The sequence below is a fragment of the Acinonyx jubatus genome, chromosome A2 (assembly GCF_027475565.1).
Source record: "Acinonyx jubatus isolate Ajub_Pintada_27869175 chromosome A2, VMU_Ajub_asm_v1.0, whole genome shotgun sequence".
In the NCBI taxonomy this organism is placed as follows: Eukaryota; Metazoa; Chordata; class Mammalia; order Carnivora; family Felidae; genus Acinonyx; species Acinonyx jubatus.
In genome coordinates, this window is record NC_069383.1 from 36,715,620 (window position 1) to 36,737,639 (window position 22,020).

A 22,020-nucleotide genomic window follows, 5' to 3' on the forward strand; every position below is an offset into this window, starting at 1 on the left:
TGAGGCAAGTGCTTCCTTAGTGGTCTGGTGAACACAATTCTGTCACGAGAATGGGATGATTCACATTCACAGGTCTCTTAAAGCAGAAAAAAAGAGCGACCTTTTACAAATCCCAATCACATACATTTTCTCTCCATCTGGAAATTACATATCCTGTACCAATACCCTTTGCTTCTAGTCATTGTTAAGAGAAGTGACAAATCATTCTCTTTATGATTTATATGGCCTGGAAGGAACGATGATTATGTTTCTTCCCTAGTTTAACTCATCAAGATGGATTTAAAAGTGCCTGTGCTGAAAGAGAATACTACAATGATGTCACAAAATGAAAACAAAACCCCCGTAGCAGGGATGATAATTTAAAAGAGGAATTTCCTTCTTAGATTTAGTCTTTTTTATCTTTTATAAACACACATTTTAAAATTACCATTGTGACAGACAGAATAATGGCCTATGAAAATGTCCACATCCTAGTCCCTGGAACCTGTGAATATGTTACCTTACATGGCAAAGGCAACTTTGCAAATGCAATTAAACTAAAGACCCTGATATGGGGGGATTATCCTGGATTACTCAATGTAATCACAAAGGGTCCTATAAGAAGGAAGCAGAAGGATATGTCACAGAAGGAGATGAGACAATAGCTGCAGAGCTTGGAGTGATGTGGGTCCACTCCAAAGAATGCAGGCAGCCTCTAGATGTTCTAGACATTATAAAAGCAAGGACAAAGACTTTCCCTTAAAGCCTCCAGAAGGAATGTAGCCCTGCCAATCCATTTTAGATTTCTGACCTCCAGAAACACAAGAGTATAAATGGGTGTTCCTCTAAGCCACTAAATTTATACTAATCTGTTACAGCAGCCGTAAGAAACTTATGCATCCATATTTCATATTTAAAAATAAAAGAATGAATTCTGCTGTCACATTTGTAGGAAAATATTATAGTTTAATATATGTGACAAAATACCTAGAAGTATCATCTTAGATAAATTGGTTTTACTTAATTTAATAAATTCTCAGACCATCTATATCAGTCATATAAATAAAAATTCAATCTGCACCATTTTCCTCCCTTTTAAGAAGAAATAATAGAAGACTAAGATGTTGTCCAACCTTTAAAAGGGAGACTTTCCAATGGCCTATTCTTCTTTCAACCTCTAATAGTAATAAAAGATTTTCCTTTAAAGTAAGGGTAAAATTTCTTGCTCCATTGGGGAAGACATAAAAGCGTTTGTATATTACCACTTACTTCTTTAGAACAAGTGTAATAGCATTTCAGCAATAGCAGAGTAAATGCATAAATATGTCTTGACAAAAGGAACCGAGATTGGTAGTCCTTCAAAGAAACTTGCATTCATTTTGGTGGCAGTAAAATATTGCATACCCTCTTAAAAGCTGAAATAATAATGTCTGAAATATGTATGTGAAAGCCCTTTGAACATGCATCACATGGAAGGGATCACAACCACAAGAACAGACAGCATTCAATTCTGAAGTGCTCTGGGTTTTGCAAATAAAAAAAAGAAGAGAATTTATTTTTTTAATGTTTTTATTTATTTTCGAAACAGACAGAGACAGAGGATGAGCAGGGGAGGGGCAGAGAGAGAGGGAGACACAGAATCTGAAACAGGCGCCAGGCTCTGAGCTGTCAGCAAAGAGCCCGACACGGGGCTCGAACTCACAGACTGTGAGATCATGACCTGAGCTGAAGTCAGACACTCAACTGACTGAGCCACCCAGGCACCCCAGAAAAGAGAAGAGAATTTAAAATTTTGAATGTATGCAGACCTTTTTCAGGGAAGCATTGGAAAATGTTACATTGCTGATGCATGTGAACAGAGATGAGATAATTCATTGTCATTGGTAAGCGGAATAAAAGGTACTGTATGAAGAAAAACAAATATGTTTCTCAAAGCAAGTAATAATTCTAAAACTACATAGTCAAACTGGTAATCATGACCAGAACTAACTGCAGGTACCAGATAGAATATTAGTAATATTTTGAACTCCTACTGCCTTTTTCTGATTGCCCACCCCCATTTTAGGTACATATGTATATTAACCTTTTATAACTTTATTTCTTTTGTAGTAAACTAACTGTTGCCCTGCAGAGGAACGCCCTTATCTTCCTGCAAAACAAAACTTCTCTCTCATAACTAAAGGAACAGTCAATCTTTAAGATCCTTTCTTGGACTGCTATTCTAAGGCACCAGTTAAGCAAAGAGCATCTCAACTGAATTACATCATCCTGGTAAAAAAAAATATAGTTTGGGAGTGTAAGTTCAAAACAGGCTTAGCTAGATATAGTCTTTTTCAAGCATTTACTATAGAAAATGGCTCCTCCTTTTGTGCCTAGTCCGTACTGGAAGTAAATGTAGAGATAATAAAGACATTCAGTACAAATGTAGAATTCACATGGAAGCCAATTTTAGAGAGAAGGGGAAAAAATCCAAATATCTTTAATCAGCATATCACCATTAGAACAACTGTTTGCAACCCTGACAGAATTATAAATCAATTACTGAGAATTCTCTCAATTTACCTCTGATGAGCATATGCATGTGAAATACAGGAGAGTAGACCAAGCTGCTAAAGATAATTGTTCACAAAGCATTTTAACCTACATTTCAGCTGATTATTATTTCAGCTGATTCACATAACCACCTTCTTAAATGTATGTCACTAAACTTAAAACAGACTAAGGACCCAAAGAACTTAATTCAAAGTCACATATCCAGTAATTATAATGATCTAGAGGCAAACCCATACATGTGGACTTCAGGACCCATTTTCAAATTTCAATTATTTATTCATTGTATTAGTAGGCTGTTTTAACATAACCAGTGCTGTCAAATTAAAATGCCAAAAATAACTATACAATCCCAAAGTTGCTAACCCTTACAGAAATATTGCGAGGAAAATTAAACAAAAAGCATGAAAATGTATTGAATATTGCAGTACCTAACAGAGTAGCCCAACTGTTGGATGGACTCAAGGTCAAAAGCAGAAAATTAGATTGAGTAATAATGACAGGTTGCTTTTTCGTAAGTGACCCGAGCACAATGCTATATTCTGGTATCATAAATAGTTCTGCAGTATAACAGCCGTAAGCCTCATCCATGACATTGATAATGACATTGGAAAGTGATAAACAACAAAAAAAAGTTGATTTTATGGAAGGACACATTCTATTGAGTTGGCTTTATGTTCTGTTATTAATATTTCATTGGAAAATAGGATGGATCAATTGTGGAAAATTTTGCTGTGAGCCAATGCCAAACCTGCCAGGTAATGTTTAGTGATCAGGGAGCTTCACAGAGGGGGTGGAAACTGTGATGAGGGTTGCGGGAGAACTATATCCTTTAAAAATACAGTTCCATAATCCATTTTGTCTCTGTTCATTGTCAGGATCAATAAAAATGAATGTCACAATCAGTTTGACTCAACTAGTTTTAAAATAAACTCTCCATTCTAAAAATACTTACAGAAGAAGTCTGCCAGTTATAAAACAGAAAGAGAGAGAAATTAAAAGGATCATTTGATACAAAAGCATTGCAATAATTATCACAATGCATATCATTATCTTTTTCATTACTAATCACTGTTCATTTTGGCTGGTTCACTTAACTGACTATTTTCAATCACTACATTTTTTCAAATTTAATTTAACTAAATGTAGTGATGTCAATTATAAGCAGTGAATCAAGGAGAAACTAATGATTATAGATAATGCAATTGTCCTGGTTAGTTGCTCCAGGAGAATGTGCTAAAGCTTTATGAAGAGGAAAGCACAAAGCCAAAAAGCAGTTAATATGAGTACAGTAATATTTCTTCTTTCAAGTCTCTTGTATTAACATTGATTAAATACCTAGAATGTACTAGCATCTGGTTAGATCATGTAAAACTTCACTGTTTTCACCAGTAAGGACATTAAATAAGGGCCATAAAGTTCTAAGTTACAGATAGCTACAGATCCTGAGCTTTCATCTCTAAAAGTAAAAGTTGTTAAAAATGTCTACTAGGGATGATATTATGCTAATAACCATTAGCTTAAGGGCACAGTTATCTTTAGCATAAGGGTATTGCATTATTTACAATACATGTAAGATATTATCAATTAATAAGAGGATCTGACCTGATTTTTTTCTGGTTAAAAAAAGAATTTAGGCATTGACCTTAGTTACCATATTCTCTATTCTACTAGTTCAATAACTTGCCTCAAATCTCAGTGTAATCATTTAATAAATTGGGTAATCCCAGAACCCCGACATTCCCCTAATGTTTTGCCAAAGCTAGAGGTGAGGTTGGCTAAGAGTCCTCTGCAAGTTAGGTTCATTCATATATGTTGGCCCCAATAAAGGCCCCAGTTTAGGTCATTAATAATGTCATGTTCTTTACATACACAGCTGCAGTTCTGATTATATATCAGCAGTGCATGCTCTCAGGATTGATTTTCTAGTAGAGGCAATAGATTTTGTATTAACCCCAACTGTATTTTCTCTCCTAAGTGAGACAGCTGACCTGGGTTGGAAATGCAAATTGTGGTTCATATCAAGCCAGCAAATATGTTTTGACTCAAGTGCCAACTGAAATGTCTCAGTATTCAAGCTCAGTTGGAAAATGCTCTGTAACTGATAATCATTATCTGCCAGGAGCTCAGGAGGGGACAGCAATTGCAAATGCACAGCACAACTTATTTATCATTCCTGCTGAGAACCTAAACTGTTAAGCTAATCTTATTTTTATATTGTTTTAATCAGTTGAACCTAGCAGTAACATCATGAAATAACCAACTAACCAATAAAAGTGGTCTCTGTAAACACTGAAAAGCTAACCGGGGAATTTTTGAGATGTTGATTTAGCATTCCTCTTCACACGCCTCCCCGCCACCACACACACACACACACGCACACACACACACACACACACACACACAATATAGGGATATAGAACTTTAATTTTTTCTTAGAAATACTAGGGGAGAAGAATAAATTTGATCAAATTGAAAGAACAATCAAATTTAGTCCTAAAGGTTACTACTTCATTAACAATACTAGCATTACTAAATAAATCTGTATGCCTGTTTGTGTATATGTATTTTGAGCTTCAGATTATCACAAGGAGCACACATCATAAAGTATTATAATTCCATCCTACAAAATGATTTAGAATTCTTAGGGATAAAACGCTGTCACTACTATTACTATGCTTTAAAAAATTATACAACCTAATTTGGAGTAATATGTCTGACATCTAAGGGTAGTTTCCCAAATATAAAATTATTCCTGCACCAAAATACAGTGAATAAAAATAAATTTACTTGCCTATTTTAATTTAAATCTGGGAAAGGGAACAGAAAATGGTGTTTTATTTAAAAACAATGAGACAATTGGGGATTTAAAACTTTCTCTGCCTTCTGCCTTTGTTGCAACATGTATAAGGAGTAGCTCTGTGTTTTATTTTTTAGTAATCCATTTTTTTCAGTCTCCAAAGCCCCATACAGTTGCTCAAGGCAAACAAGATGTTTGTACATCCAAACAGATCTCATTCTCAGATTTTACCCCTAAGGCTATCATACTTAAAATCTGCAGTAAGAAGACCTAAAGAATTTGCTAGTACCACAGTTCATTTACATGAGTGATTACACCAAAAATAAAACCTAAAAGTTTGTATCATATCTCTGATGACAAGAAAGCAGTAAAAGCACATTTAGTAGAAAATATGCAATAACGCTAATTGCATTAGCGTTCCTGTTTTTCTTCATTTTATATTTCTTAATGTGGCTATATTACATATACAATGAGAATGTTATGCAATTGTTTCTATAAATGAGTCTTAGAAATCTAAGTTACTCGATACGGCTTTACTCTTTTTAAATCATTCTTTCAAGAAGGTAAGCTGGTCCCAGCCTGCTACTCCCAAACTGAGGTACCTAAAACACCATAAAATGATTTTAAGGAGGAGGAGAACACGTCAAAATCCAGCTGATGAACCAGAAATGTCCATTACAAGTGGCAAGACTGGTTCCTTATTAAAGACCACATATCTTACAATTTTTTTACTAAATACATCTTATAATTTCCTAATAAGAAAGTTATATCCTAGAATTGAAACATGGCAACCTTTTTCTTTTCATCAATCCTATGATGTATTACCATAAAATGAATATTCCAAGAATTTGTTTAGGTATATATTCTTTTAGCTCTCAGCTGGTAATACACACATCCCAGGAAATGTAGCAAACTTCTTAGTTAAGATATTTTTGAAATTTGCCTCTGGAAATAGATGATTTTATAAATGATGTCAGCTGTGATGAGCTTTGAAACTGGAGGCCTGGAGTTCATCACCAATACTGTCAACAACTCAAATCAGTACAAATAACTAAACAACTCCTGTGATCAGGTATTTCCTAGCTGCTGGGACAGAAAGAAGTATGAGACACAGACTCTGTTCTACTTGCTGTCCATTTGGGAGTTGTCAATTAGGCTCTTTTCATTTGCAAGAATCAGAAAACTCAAGATTAAGATAGTTTATTAATTAATATCAATGGAGCGCATACAGATAAATGAATTTCAATTTTGATTAGGTATCTAAGTTGACTTAATTCTCATGCTGCCTTTTCTTACAGTGGTAAAATGGCTGCAGTGTCTCCAGGTTCTTATCTGCACACCACAAGAAAGAGGGCTTCTTCATACTCAACTATCAAACAAAGTCCTATTTGGGCCAAACCAAAATAATCACTGTGGTTATGAAAATATCAAGTAATTAGGTAGGCTTCAGTTACAGTCCATCCTTGAACCAATCAATAAGATTATATTGACTGGCAATTATCAATCAGAGTCAACCACCAAGGCTGAAGATAAAGTTCATATCATCCATATTCCATGGATACGATACAAAGGCAGAAGATTGAAATATATGCTAGGGAGGAAACTTCAGGTTTTATTAGAGTGGTCAATATAGTAATAATGAAAAGTAGTAACAAGAAGTCAATAGAGTAATCTAATGAAAATATTATGGACAATTTTGGAGTATAAAGTCTTAACATTTGTTTTGTTTTTTTATGAATATTTGTTGAATTATCATTCACTGAATTTAATTCACAATTAATTGTTAATATAATAGTAAAAAATATTTTATAGTTCAGAAAGATAAAAGGATATCTGTTAGTTGTGGTAATTCTGGAAAGGCACCTGAATAAAAGGTCTTGAAGAGGTGAAGGTTAAAGATACTCTGGCTTGTGTAATTGAGAAGGCACCCTAGTGGAAGAAAAGGCTCCAGCAAAGAGAGGTGTGAAACAGAACATATTTCCTAGAATAATCTAACCTAAAATAATAAATTGCAGTGCCTTGTTCAAGTCTTATATTTTTAAAGTACCTATGTACATTGGCTCCTATTTTTGGAAGATGCTACAATAACCATTAATGGAGACTTGCAGTTTTTGCTGCAATTATACCTTCCTACCAAGACTGAATTAAATTCAAACTACACAAACTACACACACACACACACACACACTTTTCTATTTTTATGATAGTTCAAAAGGAGATTCGAGAACATAGTCACATTGGCCATCTCATGTAATAATTTTAACCAGACAATATAGAAGAGTAACTGAATGTTACTCAAGAAAACCTGGGACTCTCTAGTTGCAAGACTATGCTACCCAGTGTATTTTAAATTGTAAAGTATATTCTAGGTAACATTATGTCAGAAAATCTCGTCAGGTGGAGTGCGTCTGAGTTTCTTTTTCCTATTTATTCTCATATCAAAAGGAAATGGCAAAATCTGAAACTCCTGGACTCTCTGACCTCATCATTTAATATTATTCCTTCTACACAAACCAATGTTGACAAAGTTACCAGCTTCTAACTAGAAAATTATTGAGTTCATTGACTCCTCAGATGAACTCTTCCTAGAAAATAGGATATATCTGTAAGTTTCAATTAACTACAGTCTAACTATAAAGAATCCTCAACCAGAGGATCTCTGTATGGTGTATAGTTTATTGAGGGGATATGAGAATTATGAGGAAACAAGTTTTCATAACAGATCAAGGAACTACATCACTTTCAAAGTAATGTCCAAGATAATTTACTCAGGCCTCCATTCATTTATTCAACAAATTGTTTTTGAAAGCTTACTATGTATGTGCTAGGTATCATGCAAGATATTGGGTGAACACAAAATTATGACTGATATGGATTCTGCTCCAAAATAGGAGAGACTAGCTGGGAGAGACAAACAAATTGGCAATAACAATACCATAAGATGCATGAAATAATGGGAGCAAACAGTATAGGTATCTAGCTTGGAATTACAGAATTAAAGAAGCCATCCTAGAAAAAAAAATTAAATGACTAAGCTGAGAATTAAATGATTACTAAAGTTATCTAATCAAGGAAAAGGGATCAGAAAGAAATAATATGCAAGGGCCTAGAGGCTAGAGAGGATGCTACAAACTCTAGAAACTAAAAGACCTCATGAAAGAGAGCTAGCCAGGTATTCATGATATATAGCGAATTATGGCCTGATAAATTAAAAAAGAAAAAATAAAAAGGAGGAGGAGGAAGAGGAGGAGCAGGAGAAGGAGGAGAACAACAACTAGGTAACCATGCCAAGGATGTACAGAACACCCAACTTTTGCATATCCCACTAACTAGTACAAATAGGGGTCTTTAGAAGTAATTTTTCATTGGTTCAAGAAATAAAAGGAAATAGACTGTAATTGTTTAAGAAGAGACCAAAGCTTGAGCAAGTACTAAAGAATGACAAGACAGCTACATCTATAATCACCCCTTAACCAAAGGAATCAAGTCCTACTGGTGTTCTTACAATTCTAATGCAGAAATCTGAGAGATACACACCAACTATAAACATTCTTGAAGACAGATTCATTCCTTTAAATGAGCAGATTCATTCCTTTAAAATACTGGAATGGCAAAGATAATTTATTTAGGCCTCCATTCATGTATTCAGCAAATTCTTTTTGAAAACTTACTATGTATGTGCTAGACATCATGCAAGATATTGGGAGAACATAAAATTAAGATTGATATGGATTCTGCATATTGAGATTTACATTCTCGAAGACTGATTCATTCCTTTAAAATACTGGAACCCTTAGAGAATCACTGAGCCAGTCCACTAACAAACAACTAGATCAGTCTAAGAGGTCTTATTCCAAACTTAGCTCTCAAATAAGAAAGAGTAAGTCCTCTCTTCTCCTCTAATATTTTTGATCACAAAGTTATACAGAATCTATAGAATTCTAAGATTAAGTATATTCAGCTTCTAAAAAGTTATCTCTATTCTAAAATCATTTACAAAATAAGATAACAAGCCCAATGTAAGGGAAAAAATAAATATATCTGTCTTTATTGAACATTAAAAATAAGATATGATATATTGAGATACAATTTAAGACTTATTTTGAGTTTCAATTATCTCATTTTTTTCAAGTTTTTATTTAAATTTTAGGTAGTTAACATATGGTGTAATATTAGTTTCAGGTGTAGATTTAGTGATTCAACACTTACATACAACATCTGAGGCTCATCACAAGTGCACTCCTTAATCACCATCACCTATTTCACCCATCCCCTCACCCACCTCCCCTCTGGTAACCATCAGTTTGTTCTCTATAGTTAAGAGTCTGTTTCTTGGTTTTCCTGTTTTCCCCCGTCCCCATGTTCATTTGTTTTGTTTCTTAAATTCCACATATGAGTGAAACCATATGGTGTTTGTCTTTATCTAACTTATTTTACTTAGTTAGCCTAATACTGTCTAGCTCAATCCATGTCATTGAAAATGGCAAGATTTCATTCTTTTTTATGGCTGAGTAATGTTTCATTTTACATAGATAGATCTCACATCTTCTTTATCCATTCATGAGTCGATGAACACTTGGGCTGTTTTCCATAATTTGGCCATTGTAGATAATGCTGCTATAAATATCCAGGCTCCTATCTCCCTTTGAATTAGTATTTTGTATCCTTTGGGTAAATACCTAGTAGTGCAACTACTGGATCAGAGGGTAGTTCTATTTTTAACTTTTTGAGAAACTTCCATGCTGCTTTCCACAGTCTGCATTCCCACCAACAATGCAAGACTTACCATTGCATTTTGCAATGGTTGGGGCATTTTAAGGAACTGTTTCTAGCTAGAAGGACTGGTATCCTTCCAAGTCTAGCATTTGGGGTATGGAAAATTGTTGTGGTGTGCAGTAAGGTTTTTGTTTTGGTTTTGGTGGGTTTTTTGTTTTTGTTTTTGTTTTGCTTTTGCGTTTTCTTTTTCTTTTCCTTTGGTCTCCTGGTTTTTTCCTAACCCCTTCTTTTCTCCTACATTGGCCAGCTTGGGCCTTCTCTCCATGTCATCCCCTTACGAAGGCACCCACACCCCACCCTCTGTTTGCCTGTAGCATGCATCCAAGGCCAGAGCTCAGGACTGCCTCCTCTGTCTTAAGGGCATGGGAGCTAAGGAAGGGGCTTTTACGAAATAACAAAAGGAAAAAAATAATAAAGTCTTCAGCAGTTTCCACCTACTCAGATCGTCAAAGGCTGCAAGGTTTTGATGATCTAGATTCATTAGGAATGTCTCCTTGCCAGCTAGGACCAAGCACCAGGCCTGCTGAGAGCCAAAGGCCCTCCCAGTGCCTAGGTTTCCACCACCCCAGGGACCTTGTCTTACAGAGGCCCAGGACTGAGGATGCAGAAATCTGGGGCAGGTACCATCAAGAAGCCCATCTCAGGAGCCAGAACTCCTTGCCACCATAGATTCAAGTCAGGATTGCATAACTAACGCATTTGCAGTTTTGGGGTTTTTTTTTTTTGTTTTAGTTTTTTTCCCAAATATAATCTGTAGTTGTGTGTGTAGTGCTTTGCCCTGATATGTGTGCTCTACAATAAAAACCAAATCTAATATATTTAGAAACAGTTGTCCTTTTCCCTACATACTTGAAAATACCTGCTGTTTCTTGTATTGCAGATTTTAGCCATTCTGACAGCTGTAAGGTAATACCTCATTGTAGTTTTGATTTGTATTTCCCCGGTGATCAGTGATGTTGAGCATCTTCTCATGTGTCTGTTGGTCATCTAGATGTCTTCTTTGGAACAGTGCCTATTCATGACTTCTATCCACTTTTAATTGGATAATTTGTTTTCTGGGTGTTGAGTTTTATAAGTTCTTTATAGATTTTGGATACTAACCCTTTACCAGATATATCACTTGCAAATATCTTCTTCCATTCCATAGGTTGCCTTTAGTTTTGTTTAGTTTAGTTCCTTTAGTGCTTCCTTCACTATGGAGAAGCTTTTTATTTTGATCTACATATTTAATGCAATCCCTATCAAAATAGCACCAGCATTTTTTTGCAGAAGTAGCAAACAATCCTAAAAATTGTATGGAACCACAAAAGAGCCCCAATAACCAAAGCAACCTTGAAAAAGCAAAGCAAAGCTGGAGACATCACAATTCTGGACTTCAAGTTATATTACAAAGCTGTAGTGATCAAGATAGTATGGAATGGCATACAAATAGATACATACATCAATGGAATAGAATAGAAAACCAAGAAATGAACCCACAATTAAATGTTCAGTTAATCTTTCACAAAGCAGGAAAGAATATCCAGTGGAGGGGCGCCTGGGTGGCTCAGTCAGTTAAACGTCTGACTTTGGCTCAGGCCGTGATTTCACAGTTCATGGGTTCCAGCCCCGCATTGGGCTCTGTGCTGACAGTTTAAGCCTGGAGCCTGTTTCAGATTCTGTGTCTCCCTCTCTCTCTGCCCCTCTCCTGCTCATTCTCTCTATCTCTCAAAAATAAATAAACATTAAAAAAATTGAAAAGGAAAGAATATCCTGTGTAAAAAAGACAGTCTTTTCAACAAATGATGTTGAGAAAACTGGACAGCAACATGTAAAAGAATGAAACTGGACCACTTTCTTACACTATACAGAAAAATAAATTCAAATTGGATTCAAATTATTTTCTTACTGTCTAAGGCTTCCCCCACACACATTATGCAATATGGAAAATATGTGACAATAGTTAAGGCTAAAAACCTTGATTCTCAGGTTTATTTTTTCAGAAATTGGCTAATGTGATTATTCCAAAATTTTATGATTCCAACCTATGTTTACCTATAATTTTTAAATTAAGCCACATAACTACCTATGAAATACAAGTTTGAAAAAGAACACTGACCTTTTTGCCAGCATGCAGAGAATACACACACACACACACACACGCGCATATATATATATATATATATATATATATACGTATATATGTATATATATATATGCGTGTGTGTGTGTGTGCGTGTGTGTGTATACATATATCTTCTAAAGCCATAAAATTCAAACTTGGCAGGTTTACAGATTTCAGTAAGGAAAATCAAGCCAACTTTTAGTAAAGCAGTTGAGCAATTTTTAAGCAACAAAGTTCTGAAACAAGAATATGAACATATGAAACTTTTCTGCAAAGGTTCAAGGGCAGTTGAGTAGATATAGCTATTGCTGCTGAAATAAACATTATATGTAACAACCCAAAATATAGAAAGCCAGCTCTCCAGCTCACCTGGACTCAGGTTAGATAGAAGTGCAACAAATGAGAGAAACAAGGCTTCACTGCTTTACTTCCACCCATTCTTCACAAAATCAGCCTATAGTTTTGAGACCAAACTATAAAGGTCAAGTCCAATAGAAGTGTACCAATTGTTAGAATTAGCAGCCTTAGAAATTCTCTGGGAGATGAATTACCCCTAGAGTACACTGAATAAAAGTTAAGTGCTTTGCTGCCCATGATATCAAGGGTTCTTTTTCCTACATGAAGAACTTCAAAGATGGGTTTCTAAAAGCATGATGCATTTAAATAGCCACACCTACACTGCAGTCCTGATAATGAATGAAAACCTCAATATATATTAGTATTCAATAACTCCCTGTGAGACACATTTGGCACCCACTATCTCATTCCTCTGTACATCTTGTTAACCAGGAAATGTCCAGGTATTTATAGCATGTCTTTATAAAGACCATATAAATACAGGAGGAACCTACTCTACTAATCAAAGGGTATTCTTCATTTCTGTCACTGTATTTTTGATCTCTAGCATTTCTTTTTGATTCTTTGTCAGGATTTCCATCTTTCTGCTTACATCACCCATCTGTTCTTGCTTGCCATCTCCTTTACCCCTTAGAGTAATTAGCATTTTAATCATAGATGTTTTAAACTCCTAATCTGATCGTTCCAATATCCCTGCCATGTCTGGATTTGGTGCTTGCTCTGTCTCACTTAATTGTATTGTCTTGCCGTTTAGTATGCCTTGTAACTTTCTCCTGGTAGCTGGACATGATACCCTGAATAAAAGGAGCTATTGTAAACAGTCCTTTAGTGATGTGATGGTAATCTGTTGAGAGAGGGAAGCAGTCTATAGTCCTATAATTAAGTCTCAGTCTTTTATGAACTTGTGCCTCTGGACTGTGGACTTCACACATGCTTCTCAATAACCCCCCCAACTTAAATAGGACAAGATGGCTAGAGTAGATTAAAGTTAGATATTTCTCTTCTCTTATATGGAATCTAGATCTGATTGGAATTATTTCCTCCCCAGCCAAGTAAGTTAGGCTTTCATAAAACCCCAGCACAATAGACACCAGATGATTAATTTCTCCTGAGTGCTCTGGTGTATTTCAAAATGGTTCCTTTTCCTCGTCCCCTGCTAGAAAAAGGAAGGAATTTTTCTCCAATATTTACTGTTGAGAACTGGTCAAGCTCCTGGAAGTAATATTCACAGCGATCTAGAGATTCCCCTATGACAGGGTCGACCTGGAGTTTTTAACTCTCAGAGTTGTCCACACTGAGCTTCCAACAATCTGTCAATTACAGTTCAAGTTTCCTACCCTTATACTTTCCACTGGTAAGTCTCTGCTCTGAGAAGCCATGATCCCTGTATCCACCTGCCTGTCTCTCCAATCTTGGGAGCATCATCACTGGGCACAGTGATTTACTCTGTGTTCTCCCATCTCTTACAGATCCAAGAAAAGTTGCTGACTTTTCAGTCTTTCCAGCTTTTTACTTCTTGTTAGGATAGAATGGCGACTTCTAAGCTCCTTACATGCAGAAAAGGAGTAACCGAATCGGAGGATGTTTCAATCCTTGTATGCATGACAGCATTGTTTATAAAGCAGAAAAATTGGGGAAAAATGAAGAAAAAACCAGAAAAATTGTGGTCTAATCATAAAATAGAAGACTCTGAATAAGTTAAAATGAATAAACTAAGAGGTATATGTATAATCATGCATTAACCTCAAAAATATTTCGAACTTAGCATGCCATTCACATAACATTTAAAATTTTAAAAATGATCATATATGATTTTGATACAATAGTTTATGGAATAAATTTATTTTTTAAAAATAATCTTTCACGAGGCTAATAAATACTGAATTCTTAGTTTTTCCTTCTAGTAAGTGAGGGAATTAGGATCAGGAAGAATTCCCAGAAGGCAGTAACTATAACTATATTTTCTTTAATTTGATGATGTTAAACAAATGTAGTTACAATATTAAAATTTCTTAAGCCTGTGTGTGAGAATGAAAATATTCTATATTCTTGTTTCTGCATGTGAAATATTTTATCTTAAGAATTATTAAAGCTGTGTTAGTTTTGGAAGCTAATTATTCATTATTCCTACATACTATCATTTAGTCTTTTGGCCAAGAGAGGCAGTATAGCTTTATGATTAAGAGTCTGTACTCCACACTTGTCTTGATGAACACTGAGTAATGTATAGAACTGCTGAATCACTATCTGGTACACCTGAAACTAATATAACACTGTATGTTAGCTACACGGGAATTAAATTTTTTAAAAAATGGGCAGAGGGGAATAAAATGACTCTGTACTCCAAACTAAAAATGCCAGAGTTCAAATCCCAGTTCTACACCTAAACATTTTTGTGTCATTAAGCTAGTTAACTAAGATAGCTAAGCTTCAGTCTATATGTAATTCTGGGAAAATAATATATCTTATATTCTATGGTTGTTAAAAGTGCTACGAGAGGCAGTAAATGAAAATACCCCTTCCTTCTTACTTGAAAAAAGCATTTTAAAATGTTGACTGATATTAGGGACAATTTAATGTGTATTTGACACTTTCCTCTTTTCCTTTGGTCATCACAATCTAATGTATCTTTATAATCTCTTTAGGAAAAAGATCTCTTTAATCACAAGTAAGTATATATTTTCTCACTTCTTTCAATACATTCTTCATACCAGCTGACCATGTATTTATCTTACTGTTCCCCAATCTGCTCAGTTTAGTCTATGAGGCTATGATCATCCTGTTTCCTCTACCTTTAAAATTTTCTTTCTCCATGGATTATCTAACTCTTATTTTCTTTGCAGCCTACATCAAGACCAACTTCCATAATGAAACTTCCTGAAATCTTACCAGTATACCTTGCTCTAAACAGCCATGTCTGAATAAAAACATATTACTATCAATGACAAACAATAATTTCAGGGTCTCACATTTTATGACACTCTACAGTTTAAAATCACTTACACATTATGTCACTCATATGACATTCAGGTGAAGTAGAGCTACTGTGCAGAACTAATTTTATATCTGCTGACTCTAAGTTTAATAGTTTGCATCACTTCATGTATTTAAGTACTAAGATCTCTTCAAAAAGTTCACAGTTAAAGCTGTACCTCACTACTACTTTTTATAAATACTTTCCCTATATAAGGCCTGTTAAGAAACTGTCAACCAGAAGATGTGTTAGCTACAAGCATAAACTGACCAGTGATAATAAAAATGAACCATCAGCTATCTTGTAATGTCTTGCTGGAGGAATGTGTTCAGAGACCTGCCTATCCAGATTCATGCCCAATAGTGGGTTAACATGGAACAGAAATATTCCATTAAAAAAAACATGGAGAAGGGAAAGGTGGAAAGTTTGAAATTATATTTATGCTACATAATCCCTCTAATAGAAATCCCCATCCAAGTTGGTTGCAAGTATTATAGATAGAAGGATCCTATACAAAAGACCCTGACTCTCCAGGGAAGACGTGTTCACACTTCAATCAACTCATTGTCCATAGGGTAAACATCTCATAACAGCCTAAAAAGAACTAAACCTCTGCCTACATAGTGTTCCTATTTGTTGGATTTACATGACCAAAAGGCCTGACCTTGAGGAGCTCTATTGGCCTAGGATCAAGGAGTAGGGGGATAGAAGTCTGGGGATGATGAGGAAAGCAGAGTTGTACTCTTTCTTTTTCACTAATGAAATCTTACATAGAAGCTTTGGTTTTAAAGCCTGAATGTTAATTAAATGTTAATTCAATCAATTCCATGCAAGTGAAGGCATACATTAGAAATTTCAGCAAGAGAACTAAAAATTTCCATGTCAACAAAAACCTACCCAGGAGCCATTTCTTCATAGTATTTGGTCCTTATTCTGCTTTATGTTGTTTTTCTAAATTAATGTGCCTGCTTTCTTATATTTCTGATTAGTTTGCATATTACTCAACAGTAAGTCATGTAGCATATTTCTTTAACATCCCTCGTATTGCTAATGTAAAAGTAGCTTAAAATTTATAAATTTTTAAATGCTTATTTTTTTATACAACTTTGACTACAGGAAGACCACGATAATTTTCATTGTCAAAACCTATTTCTTGGGGCACCTGGGTGGCTCAATCAGTTAAGCATCTGACTCTTGGTTTTGGCTCAGGTCATGATCCTGGGGTTGTGGGATGGAGCCCCATATCAGGATCCACAGTGAGTGCGGAGCTTGCTTAAAATTCTCTCTCTCTCTCTCTCTCTCTCTCCCCCTTTGTCACTCCCCCCCCCCCACTTACACTCTCTCTCTCCCTAAAAAAAATTTTTTAATTAAAAAAAACTATTTCCAAATGCTAATTTGTGATAATTGAGAGACTGGTTGGAAAAAGAGAAAATAAGTGGATACCATGTTGAATCCATGTCCCAGTAAAGGGGATAAAGTAAACAATACAGAAAAAAAGAAGAAGAGATAAATCAGGAAGAAGGAAAAATATAAAGAGTAGTTTAGTCAAGCAGAATTGACTACAAAAATAGATGCAGCCAGGTTAAATGTAAATATAAACTGGAAAGCTAAGAAAAACTAGGCAAATTATTCATCTTGAAACATGAAAAGTGGACCCAGTTATGTCCAACACACACACATATAGTTGGACTCTGCCAATAAGTTAATAAGGCTGTATAAACTATAGATCTCTGTCAAAAACCTTAGAGACTGTAATGCAGATGAAGACATTATGTATGTAAAAGACATACTTCACTGCCAACATGACTTGGAATGCAAACACCTAAGAGAATAGGCTTTTCTTGACATTCGTGGGTTAAACTCAAAGTAAAGTCAAGAACGTAAACTGGATGTTTGAGGATCCACAAAAATTCTGACTGAGAGCTCTCATTTATAAGAACATGGATGGACCTAGAAGATATGATGCTAACTGAAATAAGTCAAACAGAGAAAGACAAATACCATATGATTTCACTAATATGTGGACTTTAAGAAACTAAACAAAGAGACAAACAAGCAAAAAACAGACTCTTAAAAACAAAACAATCTGATGGTTGCCAGGGGCATGGGGGTGGGGGATGGGTGAAATAGATAAAGGGGATTAAGACTCTTATCTTGATTAGCAGTAAGCAATGCATAGAATTGCTGAATCACAGTCACTATATTATCTACTTGAAACTAATATAACACTGAGTGTTAATTATACTGCAATAAAATTTTTTTCAAAAAAGCAGGGTTATCAAGGCTGACTCTATCTTTTTACACTCAGTATTTTATTGAATGCTGCTGCCAGTGTGTATAAAAGAATTATCCCTGTGAAATAGAAATTTATGAAAATTTAAAGTAGATGTTAAGGACTGATAAAAGTAGAAGTTTGTATAGTATAGCATGTGTTATAGGGATAAGCTTTTGTACAGGCTTCAAATTTAGTTCTCTTTTGAATATTCACTGGTTCATGAAAAGTGGTTTAGAAAACCATCCAAAGATTCATACAAAAATGAACAGACATTCTGGAGTCTGAAGGAATTTATACTTGAAGATACTCCAGTCAGCAGGGGGTCATGTTGAGCATTCTGCAGACAGAATTGTTTCAAATCTGTAGCTGCCTAGGAAACCTTCACGTGGTTGAGCCTGACTAGGCTACCAGTCAGAGCTGTTGAACCATTTTCTTCATAGTGGTGATGGTGGAGGAACCAGACATTGTGCTCCAGAGAGCCAGTAGATTCATCAGTGGTGGATACATAGGTCAGGCAAGGCTGACTCTCTATCAAAGGAAGCCAATGACTTCAACAACACAAAACTATCCATGGTGCTGAATTTCCAGCCTCTACACCTGATTCACCAAGGATGATTAATTGGGGAGCTAGAAATGAAAAGACTGAATTTCAGAAGTTAACAAATAAATAAATATGACTACTTGTGAGAATTTATGTATGAATGTGCTCAAAGCTTAAATAGAAAATACAGGTAGGCATACAGTAAAATAAGCTCCTCCTATATCAAAAGGCAATAATTTCACTATAGAATTTGGGGGGTTAGCAAAATTTTTCTGAGCAGAGGGATACCAAGATGGAGGTAGTACTTAAGAATTTTAATTTATGTTGGTATAGAGTGAAAATTGTGCAAATTATGTTTTAAATCACTGAATCCATAACAACATAATCTAATTTCATTAGGACCTGTGTCAATGCTTTGTCCCTAATGAGTCAGTAATAACCAGAAAGAATGTAAATGCTGGACTTTAGATATAAGACATTTCAATTGTCTTCATGCAGCGGAATTAGTGTAAATTGAGCTTTCCTTGGAATTCATACACAAATGTTAAGTTTCCAAATGATTCATTTTAATGATATTAATACCTATGAGTTCACAGATCACATATGACCAAAGATATTTGTACTTAAAGATACAGAAGTTACTCACATTGGTTATATGTGAGTATATATATATATATGTGTGTGGTTATATATGTGGTTATATATATATGTGGTTATATATGGAGAATTACAAAATTCTCAAGGGTGTATTGACTGATACAAAGATTAATAAGAGCAAAGACAAATAGATATAAATCAGATGCACACACAATGTTCCTTATAAATGAAATAAGTAAACTACTTTTTAAACCATTATTTTTATCTTTTCTTCTCTAAATTTAGCTAAACATCAAGATATTTTTGGTAAGGTTAAGAAACAATGATCACAAATATCTCTGAAATAAACTCTATTTGTCTTCTAGTGACATATTTCCCTTAGCAATGGAATACTCTCTTTGGGGGGAGACTCTCAATTTAACAAAAATTTTCTTTTCTCATTTAAAATTTAATACTAACTCAACTAATCCGGACACTAGGGATGATGTGATGTCTTTAATTTTTTCATATAATGATATGTATGTGTGGTAAGAAATACATCTTTGCTAAACTTCAAGTTTTGTTTCAGAAGATAAAAGTTTATTTGGGCACTGTTCCCAGAAGTTCCTTTGGGGGAAAATGACACATTTCAAAATTGCTGAGTTCCAATTGCATTTGGTTAAAATAATAACTTTGGAATAATAATTTTTTGTGTCTCTGTTTAAAGAACTGTCCTGTGTACCTGAGTTCAGATTTCAGAAATGGCAAAGTATGTGGACTCCAGGATGTAGAAAGTCATAGCTAATAATAAGCTTAAGTGTTGAATTGTAACATCAACCAAACATACTCACATGTCTTTCTTTATTTGAGTTTAGGAACAGTGCTCTCCTCATCAAAAATAATGAAAACCAGATACCTCGGTAGCACAGCTGGATTTAGGACAAATATGACACTAAAAAATATCTACTTCTATCCTGAAGCAGAAAATGATGTCTTCTTAAAAATAAAATCCTCTTATGGCAGCAAGATATACAATTATATTGTAGTCTTAGTTGCTATATCCACTTCCATAAGTAAATTAAGAGAGACAGAAATGATCCCAGAAAAAATATAAGGACTGAGTCTGGTAGGGCTGAAGGATGTAATTGTCTTTCCACATGACACTAACATTTTTCACAGAAAAGACAATATTGAAATATTTGCCAATGATAAACAATGTTAGTTAGAATTCAGTGGTTGACAAAATATCAGTTTTAAAAGTTGCATATAGAGTCAGGTACCTGGGTGGCTCAGTGGCTTAACCGTCCAACTCTTGGTTTTTGCTTAGGTCATGATCTCACAGTTCATGGGTTTGAGCTCCACATCCGGCTCTGTGCTGACATGTGGAGCCTGCTTGAGATTCTCTCTCTCTCTGCCTCTCCCTTGCTTATGCTCTCTTTCTCTCTCAAAATAAATAATTTTTTTTTAAGTTGCATATAGAGTCAAACATTTCCTAGCGAAAGTATAAGTAGGATGTTAGGAACACTCTTGAAGGCTTTTACTCTCCAGATATAAAAGCCACTTAGAATGTATTATAAAACTTTGAATTCTTAACATTTTCCAAATAAAACAAAAATGGCAAAGCATTAGATTCATTTTTATGCCCACTTAGTCAAAATTCAGTCAAAAATCTATTCTCCATTGCCAATAGAAAGATGTTGAGGAAAAGGAGTGCATAAGTCATGATGTTTTAATGAAGTGTTTGCTCCTGGGAATTTTTTCTTCTTTTTTAAAGGGATATCTGAGGAGTAAAGGGTTAGATCAACCTCATAGTACTAACAGTGTTTAGCTGTTCTGTTAGGGATTCTGGTCTAACATTAGTGATGTTGTTTTCAATGGAAAATTAAGTTATTACTGACATTTAAGAGAAAAATATAACACTTTAAAAGAGTTCAAGTATTCTATTTGAAATAATGCCAAAATAATTATATTCTATATATCTGTATCTAAAGCACACTTTACAATCAAAATATTAACTGTAAATGTTCATAACTCATTCAAAGATTTCTTTCCCCAAACTCAACGTCAACACCAATTCTTATTCAAAATACAGACTGCACATGAAGATTGTTTTTAAATGCCTATCTGTTCAACTTTACTATTTTCAAAATAAAGAATATATACCTTGTTTCAAACAAAATTTGGCTTTCATTATTTTATAGCTGTGAAAAACTAATTTCAGTTGTTTCTTTTCTTTTTCATTTGTAGTACAGGTATTTCAAATATATTTTTTCAACCTTTCTAATAGCTAGTATATCTACAAAAGATCAATAAATATCAGATTGGAAACCCTGTCAGTACAGGCTAAAAACATCCTACACTTTCATCTTCCTAGTAAGCCCTAGTATGACAGAAAAATCTATTTCTTAGTGAAATTCTAAATGAAGATATTTTTATAACTATTCACATTAGAATCAATTAGAACACATTATGTTTGGAGTAAAATTTGGTATAAGTGAAATTGTCATGAACATTATGAGAGTTGAACAGTCTTTGATGTGCCTTACCATTAAGGAAATAGAAAAGGAGTAAGACATAGTCACTATTCTCAAGGTGTTTAAAATATTCTAAAGACATACAGAAGTACAAATAATTTTTAAAAAATAAAGTTAATTTCATTACAGGGTATTTTTACCTGACGTGGCCAAACATTTTAGACCTGGAAATAGCAAGATTTCTTTGTGTTCCTAAATATTCAGATACAGTTCTTTCTTTTTTTTTTTTTTTTCAGATACATTTCAAACATATCTAGGAGTGAAGTAAAATAGTGGTCATCAGTTTTGTATTCTGACATCATTTCTAAATTATTAAAAAAAAACAAGAAAAATTTTTTATATAGGTTTATTCTTTTTTTCTTCACCACTATTCTCCTCAAATAAGACAATAATTCTAATGGGAACACATTACTAAACAAAAGTTCATTTACTATATTATTGTTTATTCCCTTTTATTTGCATTTTAGTTTATAAATATGAACTTTGACTTTTGGAACATTTCTTGAAATCACTTAAGTAAAATCATGCTAAGAGATTTTAGTCTTCAACCAACA

The 22,020-nt window shown here is 34.5% G+C and overlaps 1 protein-coding gene and 1 long non-coding RNA gene across 2 annotated transcripts in view; both read right to left on the bottom strand.

Moving 5' to 3' along the window:
• Positions 1-22,020, bottom strand: part of LOC113604116 (uncharacterized) — a 426,541-nt gene that overhangs the window by 220,337 nt on the left and 184,184 nt on the right. The window lies entirely within an intron of this gene.
• On the bottom strand, positions 16,885-18,992 carry LOC106970626 (guanine nucleotide-binding protein G(I)/G(S)/G(O) subunit gamma-5). Its single transcript, XM_053218201.1, is given in 2 exon segments — positions 16,885-18,212; positions 18,215-18,992. Coding segments are annotated over 2 exon segments (288 nt in total). The 5' UTR covers positions 18,323-18,992; the 3' UTR covers positions 16,885-18,032.